This window comes from Schistocerca cancellata, chromosome 2, assembly GCF_023864275.1.
Source record: "Schistocerca cancellata isolate TAMUIC-IGC-003103 chromosome 2, iqSchCanc2.1, whole genome shotgun sequence".
Classification (NCBI taxonomy): domain Eukaryota; kingdom Metazoa; phylum Arthropoda; class Insecta; order Orthoptera; family Acrididae; genus Schistocerca; species Schistocerca cancellata.
The window spans coordinates 499159600-499182219 of NC_064627.1; the positions used below are offsets into that span (position 1 = coordinate 499159600).

At 39.4% G+C, this 22620-nt stretch overlaps 1 protein-coding gene across 1 annotated transcript in view; it reads right to left on the minus strand.

The window, feature by feature from the left end:
* The window catches only part of LOC126162041 (nucleolar pre-ribosomal-associated protein 1), a 176291-nt gene that overhangs the window by 26214 nt on the left and 127457 nt on the right, over nucleotides 1-22620 (minus strand). The window contains exons 13-16 of the mRNA XM_049918273.1: nucleotides 20221-20727; nucleotides 20013-20140; nucleotides 3515-3724; nucleotides 1701-1927 (exon numbers count right to left, since the gene is read on the minus strand). Coding sequence (XP_049774230.1) covers nucleotides 1701-1927; nucleotides 3515-3724; nucleotides 20013-20140; nucleotides 20221-20727 — 1072 coding nt within the window. The remainder of the gene's footprint in view (nucleotides 1-1700; nucleotides 1928-3514; nucleotides 3725-20012; nucleotides 20141-20220; nucleotides 20728-22620) is intronic.

Sequence of the window (22620 nt, forward strand, 5' to 3'; positions counted from 1 at the left end):
GATGAAACAAATTTCTGAAGTCAACTAATCTCTCAGGCACAAAGATAAGTTATATCAATGACTGGAAATATAGCAACAAAAAATAAACAACATTCTAAGGGTGTTATCTTACATATTTGTTAAACTTGCAAAACTTTCAAGATGGTAATAATAAATATTCCTGGCAAGAACCTGCAGATATGTGAGATTATGCTTTATCCATGGCTATATAACTAAAAAATATATATAATGATATCTGTTTGCCAGTACATGGTCACATAAAATGAAAAGTAACACTCTACATGTGGCAGAAATCTCCCACATAAAGAAGTCTTCCTTTTATTTTAGATTTTTTACGTAAATTACAAAAAATGTGCATTACAAAATTTAAGCACCCTGAGGTTATATAAAGTATTTTTTCTTTTATTCAACTTAAGCATTTTAGAATAATTGGCACTGTTGTTGAATCCTACAGCTGATAATAGGTAATAGAACTGGTTGCTATAGGATGAGTTGTGTGTTGGCTGTCACGACAAATATACGGGCTTGGGAAAGATTACAGAATTTAACTGTGTTGTATCACGATCAGAACTGAATAATGTGTATGGCCAGACTAAATATATAATTACAGTGATAGCAGACTAACAACAATTGCTTATGTGGTGTGAAGGTTGGTTTTATAGAAATTAACAAGTGCTGTTTGATACGACATATTTGACTGTTACTGAAGATTAATACAGTCAATGAAATGTCAATGCCATCTTATTTAGACACCCAATCATTTAACACAGTCAGTAAAGAAAGAGTACACTGGTCATAAGAAAAGATGTAGTAAATGATAATAAATAATGCTCTACGAGCCCAAACCAACTGTGGTGTGGCAGATGCCTAGCCACGAGTTTTCATCAACAGTTATTCACCCCATCAAAACACATAGCTCAATCTGATGTTGAAATCATTTTATTAATAAATGGTTCTACTCTTCTTATGAAACAGTTAATTACTTCACTACAACTGTTACTGTGACTAGGGCTGAAATTAATGACAAGTACCACCACAACTGTATGTCACAGTAATCAATGATGTTTGCAGATACTACCTTCACACACTCAACCACGTGCCAACTGATGTCTTCCTGTTCAAGCACTTACAGGAAAGTGGGTGCATTTTGTTCAAATAGGCAATGTGGTCAAGTCAGTTACTGGGTGAAGTTGAAGGATTTAACCTGAATATGAATGTGGTTGAGATTTGATTTTATCTGTCACATGACTTGTGCAAATATTTGCATCTTAGATGATAAAATAATAAATGTATGGATTACAGGAGTTTGAGTCCTTAAACTCAAAAATTAATTTGTGCAAATAAATATTTGTAGCATTTGGGATGAAAATGTAGGGTGTTTCACCTTTACAATGTTGTGAAGCAGTCTCTCTCATCAACAGTGTATAGTACTTTCACAATACTATGTTTCTTTTGCAAAATTGGTAAAAAATGAAAATCAACTTTATGGTAACTTTCCGATTTATAGCCTTTATAAGAACCAAGTGCTTACTGCTTTTAATACAGTGCAATATGACTGACTGTTTAATCAACACAACTTTCGGTTTGGCGTTGTAATACATTCCCCAAGATTTAGCATACATTAATAATATTACAGTGAAAAATGAGTTTCATTTATATAAAGACGGCAACAGAGAAATTTGATATTTCTTAAAACTTACTTGGTAGCTTCAAGATGTGTGTAGAGTTGTCCAATTACATGCCAAGCTGCTGATCTAGTTGTGTTACATTCACTCCCAAGAGCAGCAAGAACTAATGCCAGTGCATCACTGTGAATGACCTTTTGTGGTCTTACTGGCGATTCTGGAGCCAGCAACTTACTCAACAGAGGCAAGATAAATGCAGGATCATAAATACTTGAGTCGTCATGATGCATATTATTTAAAACCTGACAAGCAAACATATTGATATTTTATAGTATTAAATTTAAAGAATATATAAATAATAGCAAAAATGATAGGGCACAAGGAAGTAATAAAAAGGTTGAGTGATTCATCTTTCAAAAGCAGACTGACTGAGAGGAACAAATATTACAAAAATCTGAATAATTTCTCAAATTCCTTCCAACTGTTGATTTTTTAAATATGTGTTCTCTCAATCACTACGTGCCAGAATATAATTCAATAGCTACCTCCTACTGGCACAGCTGTTCCTTCTCATTTGATGTTGCTGATAAATCCAATACACATACAATATTTCTGTACATGGAAAAAAACCAAAACTCTTGGAAAACAAGGTATGATGTTGCCCACATGAGCAAATAGCTCATAAAAATATGGTCATCAAGCTAAAATACAGGTTGGACACCCACTGCTTTATTGGGCACTGTTTCTGTTAGAGACTTTTTCCCTTCCACAGATTGGTGAATTAGCTCCTTCAGTCAGTTTCAGATGGGTTCTCCGATTATTTGGGAATCAAAACCACAGTTCAAGCTGCTTTGTCAACACAGTAAGAACTGCGGTACTAGAGATTAAAGCCACATTAAAAGACAGAAAAAGGGCTGAACCAACTGATTATAAGATGTGAACCTTTAAGTGCATAGCTTGGTACTTACCCTCAGAACTTCTAAGTCATACATATAAACTATTAAACCACATCCTTGTGTATTGTTCTGCGTACAGTGTGTGTTTTTTCCCCCCCAGTGACAATTAATATCGTAACCATACAAGTGTATCTGACCAGGTACACTTCTTAGAGTACTTCAGCAACAGGAATCACATGGCAACAATGAGGTTATTAGAGGTAGAGCAAGTGCTTCAATTGGACAGGGATTGGGAAGGGAATTAGCTGCATTTGTCTAGGGACACATACTGACATTACATGTAAGTAATAATGGAAAATGACATATAACCTAAACCTGAATTGTTTGACAGAGATTTAAATTTGCTCTTTCTGAATGAGTAAAGTGTCATAAACACTGTACATCATCATTCGATGGGTGAATAAGGCTGTAGACAAAAGATGCAATTGAAAATGTGCAATGAAATAAAGTTAAATACCAGACCACTGAAACGAACATAAAAATAATATATTCTTACACAAACAATGTGCACATTCCTAAAGTTTAATTATTAACAACTGAAAGCAAAGGTTCAAAGTCTATAAGTTACACTGAATTGAAAATTATTCCAGTTCACTGTCACTACAAACACTTCATCTTTAATATTAAATTCCTATGGCTTGTGCCACAATGCTACAAAAAATTTAAAAAAGAAAAAAAAAAAAGGAACAGTTAACTTCATGAACAAATGCACCTGTTAGTATTAAGCCGGCCGGAATGTCCGCGCGGTTCTAGGCGCTACAGTCTGGAACCGAGTGACCGCTACAGTCGCAGGTTCGAATCCTGCCTCGGGCATGGATGTGTGTGATGTCCTTAGATTAGTTAGGTTTAATTAGTTCTAAGTTCTAGGCAACAGATGACATCAGAAGTTAAGTCGCATAGTGCTCAGAGCCATTTTGTTAGTATTAATCTTACCTGTACATCTCTCTCACAGGGAAATCTTGAAACTGTTGTCTGCAGAACAGCAGAATCCAACATATCTAGCACTTGATTGGCATGGGGCTGCTGCCAAAGAGATGAGCTACCTTGGACTCTCACACTATAATGATTCACTGCTGCCTCGCCCCATAAATATGGCTGGCATCTCTCAAGTGTCACACCTGACGATTCATACTTCTGTAACAACTGAATGAACACACAGAATATAACAACAGTACATATTCACTTTGATAAATAATATGGGCTTGAGGAAAATTACCACCACAAACCAGCTATACATGCAGCAAAATGTACATGATCCAGTCACATTAATGTGACAACTGCCTGTGTTCAACATCAGCATGCAATAACCACTCACAGATGGAAGCACAAGTAGTGGAAGATATATAAAGTAAGTCACGGTATGTGGAAAACAGTGCAGTCATTGTCAGTACACAAAAACAGAGAGATTTATCTGAGGTCCAAAGGTGTATGATTATTGGCTTTCGGGCCAATGGTGGAAACATTTCTCAAACAGCTAGCTTTGTAAATTGTTAACTTGCTGCCATGCTTGAAGTATGCGGTGTTTGGCAAAATGGTGCAATGCAAAACTGGTGCTGAGGTAACTGTGGTGCACCAAAGGTCACTGATGAACTGCAGAGATGTGTATGGGCAAATAGATGTACAATTGTTGAGCAACTGAACATCCACCCAGAGGAACCTAGATACTACCAACAGTGTCTCCCCAACAACCGCTCAGTGAACATTGCTGCATATGGGCATCTGCAGTAGGTGCCTAGTCTGAGCACTCATGCTGATTGTTGTCCATTGGCAATGAAGGCTGGAATTTGCACACCACTACTGCAACTGGATGTCCACATTGAGGCGGCAGGTTGCCTTTTCAGGTGAATCATGTTTTATACTCCACCAGACAGATGGTAAACACCCTGTAACAATTGTCAGAAGAATACAGCCCAGAGGAAGGACGGTTATAATCTGGGGAATGTTTTAATGGCATTTCCTGGGTGATCTAATCATTGTGGAAGACACAATTGATCAACACAAATATGCACCTATCCTTGGGGACCATGTCCACCTTATATTTAATTTGTTTTTCTTTGGCATGATGGTATACACCAGCAGAACAATGCAACGTGTCACACAGCGTACATGTGTGGTACAAAGAACACGAGGATGAGTTTAACATACTCCCCTGGTCACCAACCCCCCCCCCCCCCCCAATTAAAACCCAATGGAGAATCAATGGAACCACCTTGATCGAGCTGTTTGCGCCATGGGTCCTCAACTATGAAACCTAGTACAGCTGCCATGGCACTAGAGTCGGCACAGCTTTACATCCCTATTGGTACCTTCCAGGACCTCCCTGGCACTCTTTCTTCAGGTCCTTGTTGCAACCAGTAGTTATTCAAGCTTTTGACAGGTCATCACACTAATGTGACTGGACTATGTATAATCACCCCATCCACCTAACACACAAAATGGCAACAAGTTGCACAGCATAAACTAGGAGTGGTGAAAAGTAATAACTTTTAGAAGATGACACAACAAAATAATAACTGACAACATGTTTACTGGAAGGCCAATAAGTTAACCAATTTATTTAATTACTGAACAAGAAGTGTTCCTATTGCCACACTTATTGCTTCACTAAATTACAACACTAAAGAACATGGACATAATTAGGATAATAACTACACAGATCCTGATTGGAATATCAATAATCAGAAGACAGAGCATAAACAAAGGAACACATGTAGAAAACATACAGAAATAAAAATTATAGTTCTATTCTTCTAAAGCTGACATCGGACAGGAAAATTAAATGTGTTCAAATGTTAATCCAGCAAAGTTTCAAGCTGTCCCAAAAGATTTCTTCAGCATGCAGTCCTCTATAGTATGAGACATTTATTTTGGAGTCTATCTGACAAACATATACATAAATGTTGATAAGGATGGGTGAAACACAACAATCCAAAGATTATGAAGATGAGTAAGAGAGAGTTTTCTGTTATGTAAATACCATAAATGCCCAAGTGAGGAATTGTAGAATAAGTGATGAATAAACTATAATCCCTTCAAGCTATGCACACTTATAGAGGAGGAAAGGGAAATGTATATGTTGAAAGCAAAGAAACTGAAGTCAAATTTCAGAGCTCTGTCAGGGAGTGGTATGGTCCAGATCAGAAACTTACAAGTAAATGAAAAATAGCTGTTGAGTAACATCCTGACTCAAATCAGAAAATATGCTTCAACTATATCTATTCAGTTTTCTGGTAAATTCTGAAGATACAGAGATCCACACAGCAATTGTATAAATCAAAATGTACTTTTACGCAAAATAGGTGAATGGCAACAACTCAGCTATAGCAGACTTGATGTGTGGAGCACTGAAGCACAGATGAAAACAGTATTCACACTAGCTTTAGAGCTCTTGCTCTTTTCTAGAAATACCACACGCAACAGACACACAACCACACAGACACACAAATCAGCACTCCCACAGCAGTGGGAAGATGGATTATTGAAAGCGGCTGTCTGGGCTGATGGAGGTGAGGGGAAGTTAGAAAGGATGTACAAAGTAAGGAGGGTGTAGTGGAAGAGAGCAAGGCTAGTCATTTGACAGATGACTCAGTGACTGCACAACAAGACAAAAGGAGTTCAAAGGCAATAGCATATGAGAGAGAGAGAGAGAGAGAGAGAGAGAGAGAGAGAGAGAGAGGGAGAGAGAGAGAGGGGGGGGGCGGGGAGGGAGAGTGGAGGAAGGCAATTGGGGGGAAATGGGGAAGAAGAGGAAGACAGGGATGAGAAAGAATAAGGGAGAGGTGTGGAAAAGGGGAAGGAGTTGGATGGAAGGGAGGGGAGAGGGGGAAAGAGTGAAAGAAAGGAAGAAAGAAAGAAAGAAAGAGAGAGAGAGAGAGAGAGAGAGAGAGAGAGAGAGAGATGGGAAAGGAGGAGGAAGAGTGGTGGGAAAAAGCAGCACTTCATCTGGGTGGGTAAAGAGCCATGTGGATAGCGGAGAGAAGGGGAAAGGTAAAGAGAGGCATTGGGAATAGGTTAACAGAGGTTTAGGCAAAGGGGATTGCTAGAGTGAAGGTAATACTAGACATTCCTACCTGTGTAGTTCAGATGCCCATGTTCCAGGTGACTCTGCACAATATGTTATTCAACTAATGACACGGATAAGACAATTACTTCATGGGAGAACAAAAAGTATTCTGTAAAATTTAATGATGAAACCGAATGAATGAATACATACATGTGTAGTGCATTACAAAAGACAATTTCTGTCTATAAAAATTACATTCACGAGACTGATTCCATTAACGAAATTCTTTATTGAACCCTTTCTGGCTATGTGATATCCATATATTACAAAAATGGATGTATGTATGTACAAGAGGTGTTCAATAAGAAAAGAAACACTTTTTTTTCTTGGTCAACTATGGTTGCAAAATGCAGAATTTGTTGTGGGACATCGTGGAATACCCCTGCTTCATCCCCTATAGTTTCACCAAGTTCCGATAGGTGGTGGTGATATATGTAGCCTTCAAAATGGCATCTGTAATGGTGGTGTATTCCAAGTAGAGCATATTGAGTTTCCTTTGGTGGAAAGCCAGATCACATGCAGAATGTCTACAGAGAGCTGGCTGTGAACAAAAGTGAGTCATTGGGCAAGACGTCTGTCATCACTGCAACAATGTTGCACAAATCTATCCAATCTCCCGAGTGCTGACTGCCCACACAAAACTGTGACTCCTGCAATGTTGGAATGTGTGGATATTCTCATTCAAGGTGATCGATAGATCACACTCAGACACCTCGCTGCACAACTGGGAGTCTTTGTTGGTTGCACTGACACATTTGTCCACTAGTTGGGGTACTTTAAGATGTGTGCCCGTTAGGTTCCTCACCGACTAACAGATGACATAAACAGAAATGATGGAGCATTTATGTGGAAATGCTTCCAGATTAAGAGGCTGATTGTAACAATTTTGTAACAATGTTGTCACAAATGATGAAACATGTGTTTACCACCACGAACCAGAAACAAAACAGCAATCCATGGAGTGGTGCTACACCAATGCTCCTCTGAAGACAAAGTTCAAAGTCTCACCCTCAGGCAGTAATGTCACGACGACTGTCTTCTGAGGCTCCAAAGGGGTTATTCTGTTTTATGTCCTCCCTTCTGGTACAACAGTCAACTCTGAAGTGTATTGTGTTAGAGTCAGGAAACCGAAGAAACCATGTTCATTGCCACAAAACAAACAAACTTCTCCTCCTCCATGACAATGCAAGACTTCACAAAAGTCTGCGCAACCAAGAGGAGCTCACAAAATTTCACTGGACTGTTCTTCCTCATCCACATCTTATGACTTTCATCTATTTGGCCATAAAAGGATGCACTCTGCAGGAAGCAGTACATAGATGATGGGGAAGCTATTGATGCAGCAAGACGTTGGCTGTGACGTTGACCAGTAGAGTGGTACCATGCAGGCATACAGCCCCTTTCAGTAAGGTGGTGATTTAGATTAGATTAGATTAGATTAATACAAGTTCCATGGATCATGAATACGATATTTCGTAATGATGTGGAACGTGTCAAATTTTCCAATACATGACATAATTAAGTTAATTTAACAACATACTTAAGTTAATATAACAAATTTTTCATTTTTTGTGTTTTTTATTTTTATTTTTTAAAATTTTTTTTAATTATTTTTTTTTATTTTTTTAAATTATTTTTTTAAATTTATATCTAAAAATTCCTCTATGGAGTAGAAGGAGTTGTCATTCAGAAATTCTTTTAATTTCTTCTTAAATACTTGTTGGTTATCTGTCAGACTTTTGATACTATTTGGTAAGTGACCAAAGACTTTAGTACCAGTATAATTCACCCCTTTCTGTGCCAAAGTTAGATTTAATCTTGAATAGTGAAGATCATCCTTTCTCCTAGTATTGTAGTTATGCACACTGCTATTACTTTTGAATTGGGTTTGGTTGTTAATAACAAATTTCATAAGAGAGTATATATACTGAGAAGCTACTGTGAATATCCCTAGATCCTTAAATAAATGTCTGCAGGATGATCTTGGGTGGACTCCAGCTATTATTCTGATTACACGCTTTTGTGCAATAAATACTTTATTCCTCAGTGATGAATTACCCCAAAATATGATGCCATATGAGAGCAACGAGTGAAAATAGGCGTAGTAAGCTAATTTACTAAGATGTTTATCACCAAAATTTGCAATGACCCTTATTGCATAAGTAGCTGAACTCAAACGTTTCAGCAGATCATCAATGTGTTTCTTCCAATTTAATCTCTCATCAATGGCCACACCTAAAAATTTGGAATATTCTACCTTAGCTATATGCTTCTGATTAAGGTCTATATTTATTAATGGCATCATACCATTCACTGTACGGAACTGTATATACTGTGTCTTATCAAAATTCAGTCCGTTTACAAGGAACCACTTAGTAATTTTCTGAAAGACAGTATTGACAATTTCATCAGTTAATTCTTGTTTGTCAGGTGTGATTACTATACTTGTATCATCAGCAAAGAGAACTAACTTTGCCTCTTCATGAATATAGAATGGCAAGTCATTAATATATATTAAGAACAACAAAGGACCCAAGACTGACCCTTGTGGAACCCCATTCTTGATAGTTCCCCAGTTTGAAGAATGTGCTGATCTTTGCATATTATGAGAACTACTTATTTCAAATTTCTGCACTCTTCCAGTTAGGTACGAATTAAACCATTTGTGCACTGTCCCACTCATGCCACAATACTTGAGCTTGTCTAGCAGAATTTCATGATTTACACAATCAAAAGCCTTTGAGAGATCACAAAAAATCCCAATGGGTGGTTTTCGGTTATTCAGATCATTCAAAATTTGATTGGTGAAAGCATATATGGCATTTTCTGTTGAAAAACCTTTCTGGAAACCAAACTGACATTTTGTTAGTACTTCATTGTTACAGATATGTGAAGCTACTCTTGAATACATTACTTTCTCAAAAATTTTGGATAAAGCTGTTAGAAGGGAGATTGGACGGTAATTGTTGACATCAGATCTATCCCCCTTTTTATGCAAAGGTATAACAATAGCATATTTCAGTCTATCAGGGAAAATGCCCTGTTCCAGAGAGCTATTACACAGGTGGCTGAGAATCTTACTTATCTGTTGAGAACAAGTTTTTAGTATTTTGCTGGAAATGCCATCAATTCCATGTGAGTTTTTGCTTTTAAGCAAGTTTATTATTTTCCTAATTTCAGAGGGAGAAGTGGGTGAGATTTCAATTGTATCAAATTGCATAGGTATGGCCTCTTCCATTAACAGCCTAGCATCTTCTAAAGAACACCTGGATCCTACTATATCCACAACATTTAGAAAATGATTATTAAAAATATTTTCAACTTCTGACTTTTTGTTCGTAAAGTTTTCATTCAATTTGATGGTAATACTGTCTTCCTGTGCTCTTGGTTGACCTGTTTCTCTTTTAATAATATTCCAAATTGTTTTAATTTTATTATCAGAGTTGCTGATTTCAGACATGATACACATACTTCTGGATTTTTTAATAACTTTTCTTAATATAACACAGTAGTTTTTATAATGTTTGATAGTTTCTGGGTCACTACTCTTTCTTGCTGTCAGATACATTTCCCTTTTCCGGTTACAAGATATTTTTATACCCTTAGTAAGCCATGGTTTGTTACAAGGTTTCTTACAAGTATATTTAACTATTTTCTTGGGGAAGCAGTTTTCAAATGCATTTACAAAAATGTCATGAAATAAATTATATTTTAAATTGGCATCAGGTTCACGGTACACCTCATCCCAGTCTAACTGCTGTAGGCTTTCCCTGAAATTTGCAATTGTTAAATCGTTGACTGAATGTACTACTTTGGAGGACTGTTTAGTATTGCCGAATGGAGCTATGTCATATATTGTAACTAGCTGTGCACCATGATCAGAAAGACCATTCTCAACAGGCTGAGCATTTATCTGATTAAACTTATCTTGGTCTATAAAGAAGTTATCTATCAGTGAGCTGCTATCCTTTACCACCCGAGCAGGAAAATCAATAACGGGTGTCAAATTGAAAGAACCGAGTAATACTTCAAGGTCATTTTTCCTATTACCCTCTTTCAGAGAATCTACATTGAAGTCCCCACAAATAATAATTTGCTTCCCCCTGTCTGACAGATAGCACAACAAGGAGTCCAAATTTTTCAGAAATAGATGAAAATTTCCTGATGGGGACCTATATACAGTTACAATTATAAATGTGCCTTTATTTAATTTAAGCTCACAGGCACATGCTTCTATATGTTTCTCTACACAAAACTTTTTTGTTTCTATACTTTTTGCTCAATGATAACTTTTGACATATATGGCAACTCCTCCTTTCTCCATATTTTCTCTCATTGCATGTGCAGAGAGCTTATATCCACTTACATTTACCTTATCCATATCAGTAACAATGTGATGCTCAGACAGGCATAGTATATCTATTTCATCCTCAGCTTCTAAATCTTCTAAACAAACCAGAAGCTCATCTATTTTATTCTTTAAACTCCCAATATTTTGATGAAATATACTTACATTATTTTTAATTATACTTTTATGAGAACCTTTCCTTATTCTAACATTTGCAGTACTTTCCTGTCTGAGTTTCTCATTGTGCTTAGGCCTAGTTGCTATACCAGTGGTCACATGGTGTTCAGAGAGGCAGATTATGTCAACTGGGTTGGGTGACTTTAATTCATCAATGGAATTACCTAGGACTGAGATAAAACTTGGTGGAGATAAAATTTCTGATGATTGGTGAAAATTTATAATTGACAGCTGTGATTGATGATCCAATGTGCTAGAATTGTACTGTTTAATTTCTTTCCTAAACTGAAGATTTGTTTCAATCCTGACCTCTCGTAGAACTTGACATCTTTCTGTCTTACCTATCCTAAAAAAGGTGCTGCTCCAACACCTGTAACCACTGGTATTTTACCGTTCATGGCAGTGCCTCCCCCCCTTAAATTTCCTGCTATTACCCCAGCCAGTTTCCCCTTCCCTTTCCTGTTGAGATGTAGGCCGTGCCTGGTATAGTCCCACCTACTGAGAGAATCGACAGGAACCACACCAATATGAGCCCCCGCACCCGAACCAAGCAGCCGTTCCAACTCCAAGTTAACTCTCCCAACAGAAGAGTTCAAATGAGGCCGGTCATGGCGTCTCAGGACAGATACAAATTCAACATTGGTGTGTCTCGATGCCGACGCAATCTTTACCAGGTCACACTCTATACTGTACCCAGGATCTCTGTCGATGCTGTTCCCTGGCCCTCCCACAATAACCACGGTGTCTTCCCTGGTAAATCCTTTACAGAGTGAACCTAAATCCTCTGTCACCTGATCCAGACTAGCACTGGTTTGAAAAAATTTGTGACCTGGTATTCTGGTCCTAATTCCTCCTGCAGAAGTTGGCCTACACCTCTGGCATGAGAACTGCCTAACAACAAAACTTTCTTCCTTTTCGATGGCTTTCCTACATTCCTTTTCAATTTCCTATTGAAAGTTTGTTGTGTCCTGTATACACCTACCTCTGCTTGAGGCTCATCAGTTTCTAACTGAAGCAACAGGTCAAACTTATTTTTGACATTCACCACAAAACTGTCAGACTTAGTTCTAGGCCTGTTCCTTCTGCTACCTGTTGCCACTTCCCACCTCTCTTTGCCCTTCTCCCTCCTTAACCTGTCCAGATCTTCCCTAGCCTGAAAGACGATTATGTTGAAAAATAGGGTTTTGCAGCAAAAATGTGGGGAATAATATGGTGTATTGAGAGTCCTGACCTCCTTTCAGAAAAGATGAGTTGCATTATTTATTGAACACCCCTTGCGTGTGTGTGAAACAGAAGTGACGCATGAATTCCCAGACTTTACTACTCCCGTACCTGAGAATGAGAGCATTTAGTGACTTGCAACAAACTTTACATATTACTTCAAACCTTCACGAAATTTTTTCTTGCTGACAGTTGACCTTCAGAAATAAAGAAAGAAAAAAAATGATTATAACTTACTTCTTTTCCACTGTTCATGCAGTAAAAGCAATGAATGAGGCATGGCGTTATAATTTATTATTTCTGCAGGCACCACATTGGCTAATGTCCTTCACTTAACAACCGAGAGCAATGGCGTTTGCAATGAGTTGTCGGTGCTTACAGACAAGCAACACTGTGTGAAAGTGGTGAAATCAAATTGAGATGTAAGATGGACATATCCATTAGGACAATGCAGTGAAATATGGCGTTAATGGCCTATGGCAGCAGATGACTGACATGAGAACCTTTTCTAATGGCACAACATGGACTCATGACAATATCGGTTGACAGGAAAACTGTGGCCTAGTCAGATAAGTCCCAATTTCAGATGGTAAGAGTTGATGGTACGATTCGAGTGTGGTGCAGACTCCACAATGCCAAATTAACAACAATGCAATGTGCAAGCTGGTGGTGGCTCCGTAACAATGTGGGTTATGTTTACAAGGAATGGACTGGGTCCTCTGATCCAACTGAATCGATCATTGACTGGAAATGGTTATGATTGGGTACTTGGAACCCATTTGCACTCATTCATGGACATCGTATGTTCCCAAACAGCAATGCACCACGTCACCAGGCCATAACTGTTCAAGACTGGTTTGACAAACATTCCAGAAAAATTGCCCAATGTGAAGCCCATTGAATGTCTAGAGGACATAACCAAGAAGCCATTTTATGCACAAAATCATGCTCCGGCAACCTTTTGCAATTATGGCCGGCTTCAGTGGCAGCATGGCTCAATTTTTCTGCAGGAGTCTTCCAACAACTTGTTGAGTTTATGCCACGTCTATTTGTTGCACTACACTGAGCAAAAGGAGGTTCAACACAATATTAGGAGATAGCCCATGACTTTTGTTAGCTCAGAGTAGTTCAGGAGATACAACATCATAAAAAATAAGATGTGTGAAAAACTGCTGCATCATGCATGACCTAGAAATTAATTACATCTTTGCTACTAGGTCTATTCAAACTAAATTTTGCAGGCAGTATAGACATATGCTGCTGAAATATACACTCCTGGAAATGGAAAAAAGAACACATTGACACCGGTGTGTCAGACCCACCATACTTGCTCCGGACACTGCGAGAGGGCTGTACAAGCAATGATCACACGCACGGCACAGCGGACACACCAGGAACCGCGGTGTTGGCCGTCGAATGGCGCTAGCTGCGCAGCATTAGTGCACCGCCGCCGTCAGTGTCAGCCAGTTTGCCGTGGCATACGGAGCTCCATCGCAGTCTTTAACACTGGTAGCATGCCGCGACAGCGTGGATGTGAACCGTATGTGCAGTTGACGGACTTTGAGCGAGGGCGTATAGTGGGCATGCGGGAGGCCGGGTGGACATACCAACGAATTGCTCAACACGTGGGGCGTGAGGTCTCCACAGTACATCGATGTTGTCGCCAGTGGTCGGCGGAAGGTGCACGTGCCGTCGACCTGGGACCGGACCGCAGCGACGCACGGATGCACGCCAAGACCGTAGGATCCTACGCAGTGCCGTAGGGGACCGCACCGCCACTTCCCAGCACATTAGGGACACTGTTGCTCCTGGGGTATCGGCGAGGACCATTCGCAACCGTCTCCATGAAGCTGGGCTACGGTCCCGCACACCGTTAGGCCGTCTTCCGCTCACGCCCCAACATCGTGCAGCCCGCCTCCAGTGGTGTCACGACAGGCATGAATGGAGGGACGAATGGAGACGTGTCGTCTTCAGCGATGAGAGTCGCTTCTGCCTTGGTGCCAATGATGGTCGTATGCGTGTTTGGCGCCGTGCAGGTGAGCACCACAATCAGGACTGCATACGACCGAGGCACACAGGGCCAACACCCGGCTTCATGGTGTGGGGAGCGATCTCCTACACTGGCCGTACACCACTGGTGATCGTCGAGGGGACACTGAATAGTGCACGGTACATCCAAACCGTCATCGAACCCATCATTCTACCATTCCTAGACCGGCAAGGGAACTTGCTGTTCCAACAGGACAATGCACGTCCGCATGTATCCCGTGCCACCCAACGTGCTCTAGAAGGTGTAAGTCAACTACCCTGGCCAACAAGATCTCCGGATCTGTCTCCCATTGAGCATGTTTGGGACTGGATGAAGCGTTGTCTCACGCGGTCTGCACGTCCAGCACGAACGCTGGTCCAACTGAGGCGCCAGGTGGAAATGGCATGGCAAGCCGTTCCACAGGACTACATCCAGCATCTCTACGATCGTCTCCATGGGAGAATAGCAGCCTGCATTGCTGCGAAAGGTGGATATACACTGTACTAGTGCCGACATTGTGCATGCTCTTTTGCCTGTGTCTATGTGCCTGTGGTTCTGTCAGTATGATCATGTGATGTATCTGACCCCAGGAATGTGTCAATAAAGTTTCCCCTTCCTGGGACAATGAATTCACGGTGTTCTTATTTCAATTTCCAGGAGTGTACCTAAAACACGATATCAATGTACAAAACCTGTTCAGGAGATGTGACATCATAAACAGTGAGAAACATGAAAAACTGCTGCATGGTGCATTATGTTTAAATTTATGACTTTGTTCCTACTAACCCTATTCACAAAACATTTTGCAGACAATATCCACACACGTCTCTACAGAATTATATCATTGCACAACATGTAGTTCAGGAGATATGACATCATAAACATTAAATACAAAGCCAGGCACTGCCTGGTACGGGCATGGGATGCACAGCTATAAACAAACACCTGGACAACAATGGGTTTTTCCACTATCATATGTACGCATACAGGATCTCTCTCCTAAGAGAGCTGTCAGGTGCATTTTCTCTGGTGTATCCACAGATATTTGCAATTTTGTTTTTGCACTGTGTAGCTGGAGTCAGCCCAAACAAATAATGCTCATCCCATCTTTCACACAATACCCAGAGTAAGCAGAAAATGATGGTTTGTTTTCCGTTACAAACAAAATTATTTTTAAAAAAGAAATAAATATGCCCACCGGAAAGAGTAGTTCCAAATTAGGTGATATTCGTTTTATTGAAATGCATTCAAAGGGACAGTAAAACTTGAAGAACGAACAGTAATACTGCATCAAATCAGTAGTGCTGCATGCTTGGCTTGTAACAATCTGTGCAGGCCAGGGCAGTCATCCCAGTGCTGAAATATTCGCTATTCTTTGTGTTTTATTATTCCTGTTTAATCACATCGATAAAATGAATACAGTATTGCATTAGACTAATCTGGGTCCACTCTGTCGAATGGCCATACAAAATTCAAATTTAAAAATAATTTTGTATGTAATGGGATACAAACTGATGCTTTCTGTTGACACTGGACATCACGTGAAATACATGATGAGCATTATTTGTTTGGGTTGAGTTTACATACACGTTGCAAAAATGAAATTGTGAATATCTGCCAGAAACACCCAGGAAAATGCACCTGATGACTCCAAGGAGAGACGCCCTGTATATATTAAAGTTTCTCTATTTCTATGTATATAGTTAATTAGTCAATAGTATTACATTTGCTGAATTGTAGGAGTAGCATCTGTGAGGGTTTTAGTTTAAGGTATTTCCCATGAATGTATTCTTTGATTTAACATTTCTGTACTCTCAACACTAAATATGAATGAGTAAATATTAATATTTTAAGTTTGATGTAATATGAGTAACAATAAAATAAAGTTTTGATTTTGGTATTAGTTACTTATTACATAACATGTAAGAGATTAAATTTCTGCTTGTGTTTCATAATTTCTGTTTGAGGTATTCGTTGGACTTTGTGCAGTGTAGCGGACACAGTAATAGTTGCTGTGATGTCGGCACAGGTGCAGCAGAGAGACCCCAGCGCCGTACATTGTCCCACAAATGCTTCAAGTAGAGGCCTTCCTTGGAGAAATGTTAAGAATGTCATACAAGAAAAAAAGAATGGATTTTTGATAGAAGAGAAAGTCAGTCATATGAAATACTGTGATGGAAAGGTCTATGTATTCACAATACGACAATAAACCAGTTGGACGAAAGTCCTCGGTTACTCGTTGCAGTAAGCTTGAGTAACATCAATATGTCTACATTTAAAGGAATAAAGTGGAAAAGTGTAAGTTGGGTTTTACCAAGCTGTATGTTTTCAGAACCATGGGAAGGACTTCATTCTGTTTGAGATACTTCACTGCATTTTAACACAAAATATCTTCTAGGATTTTACAACAAATGGGTATCAATGAGACTGGACAGAAGTTTCGGGGATCACTTCTGCTACCTTCCTTGTGCATAAGTGTGACCTGTGCTTCCTTCACTGGGAAGATCTTTTGTTCCCATGATCTATGGTACAAAGTGGTTAAAATGTGAATTAACTCAGGTGAAAATTGTTTGTAGTATCTGACAGGGATTTTATCAGACCATGGAGAACAGTTTAATGTTAGCAATTTTGGCTGTTTCTCAATGCCAATGACACTACAATAAATGTTGACATCAGATCACAAAAACATCAATGCTATGCAAGAGTCGGAGTGGGAAGGTAGTTGGAATGGACATCAGATGGAGTGTTTGATAGCACGGACACTCATCGGCAGTGCTTCCAGCAGCAGATTACAGACAGAGTGGGAAGGTAGCAAGGAGAGAAGCGCAGATGGAGTATCAGGTGAATGTTCCTTAGAAGGTGCTGTCTGTGGCTGTGAATCTCAGATGGAGTGGGAAGAAAGCAGGAATGGACAACAGACGGAGTGGGCAGGCAGCAGGAATGACACTGCACAGAGCATTGAGCAGCTCGGACACTTGAGGGCAGTGCCTCCAGGAGCTGACTGTGGAGGGAGTCGTGAGGCTGAGGGTATTAATTATGATCACATCCCATCTGACAGTCAGTCTCAGGTAGCAGTTGATGAAGGCGACAAATCACGTCGACGTTGTTGTTGTTGTTGTTGTTGTTGTTGTTGTTGTTATGGTCTTCAGTCCTGAGACTGGTTTGATGCAGCTCTCCATGCTACTCTATCCTGTGCAAGATTCTTCATCTCCCAGTACCTACTGCAACTTACATCCTTCTTAATCTGCTTAGTGTATTCATCTCTTGGTCTCCCTCTATGATTTTTACCCTCCACACTGCCCTCCAATACTGAATTGATGATCCTTTGATGCCTCAGAACATGTCCTACCAACCGATCCCTTCTTCTAGTCAAGTTGTGCCACAAACTCCTCTTCTCCACAATTCTATTCAATACCTCCTCATTAGTTATGTGATCTACCCACCTAATCTTCAGCATTCTTCTGTAGCACCACATTTCGAAAGCTTATATTCTCTTCTAGTCCAAACTATTTATCGTCCTTGTTTCATTTCCATACATGGCTACACTCCATACAAATACTTTCAGAAATGACTTCCTGACACTTAAATCTATACTCGATGTTAACAAATTTCTCTTCTTCAGAAATGCTCTTGCCATTGCCAGTCTACATTTTATATCCTCTCTCCTTTGACCATCGTCAGTTATTTTGCTCCCCAAATAGCAAAACTCCTTGACTACTTTAAGTGCCTCATTTACTAATCTAATTCCCTCAGCATCGCCTGACTTAATTTGACTACATTCCATTATCCTTGTTTTGCTTTTGTTGATGTTCATCTTATATCCTCCTTTCAAGACACTGTGCATTCCGTTCAACTGCTCTTCCAAGTCCTTTGCTGTCTCTGACAGAATTACAATGTCAACGTCAACAATATCATGCAAGAAAGACGGTGATATCTATCAGTACAATCAACAACTCTAGAATGCCACATTAGACAGAGTTTATAGGACTGTAAGTACTATGCTTTATCTCAAGTTATCTTGATATAGAGCAGTTTGATATTTTTATACATGTTACACATTTTATCCTATCTGTGTTTTGTTAAGTTCAAAAAAAAAAAAAAAAAAAAATTGAAATTGGTCAATGAATAATAAACATTTAAATTGTCATCCCATTATGGACAACATTTTTCATACTGGAGAAAAAAGAAGGCACCAAGCAGAGCAATGTGATGGGTCTTGTGATCAGTGAATGACAGGCTAGAAAAAGCAATGGTTGTGGATGTGCAAATAGATTACTGAGTATAAAATTATGAATATAACAGCAAGAATACAGCTGGCAAGAATACCAAATGTCCACGGACAAGTGATATGGTAAAAAATGAACAGAAAATATTGTTTTCCTCCAACTTGTACATTTGGTATTCTGAGTGGCTTTTTTCTTCCATTTAACATATGAACATTTTTTTCCTTCCACTTGCCTTTTCTCCTTCTCCTGTCAAAGGAACTATTTTAGATGTTTTGAAAGCCACAGACATTGTGACAAAAAAGGAAAAGACCTTGCTCCATTCATTACTGTAAAGGTATGTACTGAGCAAATGCTTCTCTTTTTCCTCAATAATTTCTTTAAATTTATGTTCTTAGTTGCTGAAAGAAAGAGAGACCATAAAGAGTTAAGGGAAAAAGGAAAGTCTGACAATGGACTCTAAAGGTTTGTAGAATCGTATGAGAACCACAACGTGTCACTTGGCACCTTTCTGCTGGAGGTGCTTTGTACTAACAGAAAGCAGCATAGAAAACTTCAAGTCAGGCTTAAGGTCCCCTCACTTTTCTGTTAAATTTATGGTTATTTTGGAGTATATGTCTGATTACAACATGTTATTGCAGGATTTAGCATTTAAGTTATATGTACGTATTTTCAGCAATAAGACACATCCAAAAGTAAAACATTACTTAGTTTTTGGAACTAATAGTTTCTTTCTTACGGAGGTGAGATTGAATTTTCCTTCAAATCAAGGACGTATTCTCCTCAGACCCACCTGTATTGTGAAAAAGGGTTCACACTCCCTGTCTATCCTTGTCCTCATCACAGGTGGGTCCCTCCCATCCTTCGGTCTGAGTCACATGTCAAAATGGCTCTGAGCATTATGGGACTTAACATCTGAGGTTATCAGTCTCCTAGAACTTAGAACTTCTTAAACCTAACCTAACAACATCACAGACATCCATGCCCTAGGTAGGATTCGTAGTGGTCGCGCTGTTCCAGACTGATGTGCCTAGAACTGCTTAACCACACCGGCTGGCATTCACATGTCCTTCCTGTTTTACGTTACCTAACATACTCCTCTCTTCTTCCTGATGAAGGAATTATTATTTCCAAAAGCTAAGCAATTTGTTCCTTTTACCTTTAAATTTCTTTTTATTTGCCTGCTGGAAGTACTGTACATTTTGCCTCCTGGTGTTAAGTATTGGCCCCTAATTCAGGTCAACAGTTCATTAGTTTTCTTGACTGCATCTTCATTTGATACACATACATATTTTCTTAAGACATAAATATCTTGAGCAGAACAAAATATGAATGCAAGGAAATTTGAGCTTTGGAATATTCCATATTACCTGCAAAATCAACTGGTCTGTGCTAGATAACGTTGCACCATATGCTCCCAAAAGGACAGGTACATGTTCTGGAAGCATGACAGATGGTGCTCTTGTTGCTAGCATCAAAAGCAGTCTCACAAGGTTACCTAATAAATATGTAATCAAAGTTATTCCAGAAGAAAAACTGCTGAAAATAAAAGTTGTTTAGAGATAGCCAAGCCCTTACCCTTTGCCTGAGTTTTGCCAAGGACAACACTGAGAAATCTTGAATGAGATACAGTCATTTGGAATAATGTAACTGCCTCAGCAGAATTGCTGTTTTCTTCATAGACGCCACTGATGAACCTGGTGAGAAGTGGAAGTAGCACTGAATGATATTCATTTTCATTTTGTAGCCCAAATTTCAAACAAACTCGACAAAAGTTGAACCACAATTGTGTCCCTTTCAAAACTTTCAACTCAGTTAAAGAGTTCAATTTGTCAGCACAATTATTTATCAATTCTGGTAGTATGACCAGATCTGCAGCAGATGTTGTGCCTTCTTCCAAAACTCTCACAATTAATGGTAGAAGCATCTTCACAAATGACAGTATGTGTTCTGTATTCTTATTTTCATTTTTCCAGGCACTAAAAAATACAGCTTTTATAAGGTTTAAATAAAATTGGTCAACAACTGTCATTTGGGTTATGTTTTCTGATATTGCTGGCAGGATTTTTGAATACGTTTCATGATCTGAAAAACAGAGAAAACATAAAACTAACATTTTGGCTTAGTTTCAACCATGCCAGTTTTAAAATCACATATTTATGCACTACAATACAAATGGTTTTGAAGCAAACCATAAAAAAGACACATCAAGTTGCAGACAGTCACAATTAAAAGACACTCACATATAGCTTTCAGCCACAGCCTTCGTCAGTAGAACACACACACACACACACACACACACACACACACACACACACACACAAGCAAGCACACATCACACACATGACTGCCAAATTCAGTATCTCAGGCAGTCCGAGATGCTGGAGTCGGTGATCATGAGGGGTGTGTGTGTGTGTGTGTGTGTGTGTGTGTGTGTGTGTGTGTTTTGCCAATGAGGCTGTCGCTAAAAGCTACGTGTGAGTGTCTTTTAACTGTGTATATCTGCAACATGTCTTGTCTTCTCTATGATAAGCAGTACTTTTCCTATGCTGTTTATATTCCTACCTGGAGTTTCCATGGTTTGGTTTTGAACAAAGTTCTTCAACAGAGCAAACAAACCTACATATGCACAGCTATTGTTCTCTTCTGGACTGGGGGAAAATGAAAAGTGTATGGAATGGGAAGAGGGAGGTAAGGAACAGGTGGAGGTTGGTTCAAATGGCTCTGAGCACTATGGGACTTAACATCTCAGGTCATCAGTCCCCTAGAACTTAGAACTACTTAAACCTAACTAACCAGGCTGAAGTGCCTAGAATTGCTCGGCCACTCCGGCCGGCAGTGGAGGTTTTCTTGTCTTCTTTACGGTAAGCAGCACTACGCTGTTTATTTTCCTACCTGGAGTTTCCATTGTTTGATTTTGAACAAAGTTCTTCAACAGAGCTAACAAACCTATACATGCACAGCCACTGTTCTCTTCTGGACTGGGGGAAATAATGATATCCTGTAGCACACATTATGCTAAAATGAAAAGTGTATGGAATGGGAAGAGAGAGGAAAGAAACAGGTGGAGGTTAAAAAAGTTCATGTTGGATCTGGGGGCAAGTTATGGGACAGACATGTTGGGTGGTACACAATGAAGAAAGGACAGTGGAGGGTATTGATAGCAGGATTCTAAGAAGGAGAAAGAGACAGAAAAGTCCTGGGTGGCACACATACAATTGAGGTGAGTGAAGATAACTATTCACACCTGAGGTGTTGGACAACTAGACAGGCACAGAAACAAGATTTGGAACATGTAATTTAGCTTTTGGACAATAACATTCTCCAGAGTTTGTTTACTCTGAAGAATGGTTTTTCCAAAAGCTAAGCTACAACTTTCGACACCTTGTATATGTACCTACCTATTGCCCAATGCCTCAACACTACAATGAATTATTCTTGTGGTATTCATCGCTACTAAATCTCTGCACCGAACAGCGGCATACTTCTCTGTGCACGGCCTGCTGCTAGCATTGTAGGCCGCCTTCGTGTGTGCATGCTTCAAACCACAACAATTGGCCACCCATAACACTCAGCAACTGGCCGTTGAGAATATACAGCAAACCCAGCAACCAGCTCCATTAACTACGGAGCCTTATTTAACGCCGCTACTGACATCTACAAGTGAGTTCTCATTGTGCTATGTTCTACTCCACAACTAGGAAGAGCTACACTGTGGTGGACCTGCTGTTCGATGTTGATCTGGCTGCACTCTGGACTTAGAATTCAAATGTGACACTGGAACTTGGACATCAACATTCACTATGCTTGATATGTCAACGGACTTGTGATTTCTGCTGGAATTCTGCATTTCACTTGCACTTCCCAGACAATGGTACAACCACCATCAAATTATATAATTTCCATAAAGTGTTCCTCTGCAACTTTGTTCTTGGTAACAGAATTATTTCATTTCAGTGTTGTGTCAATAAACTGTAG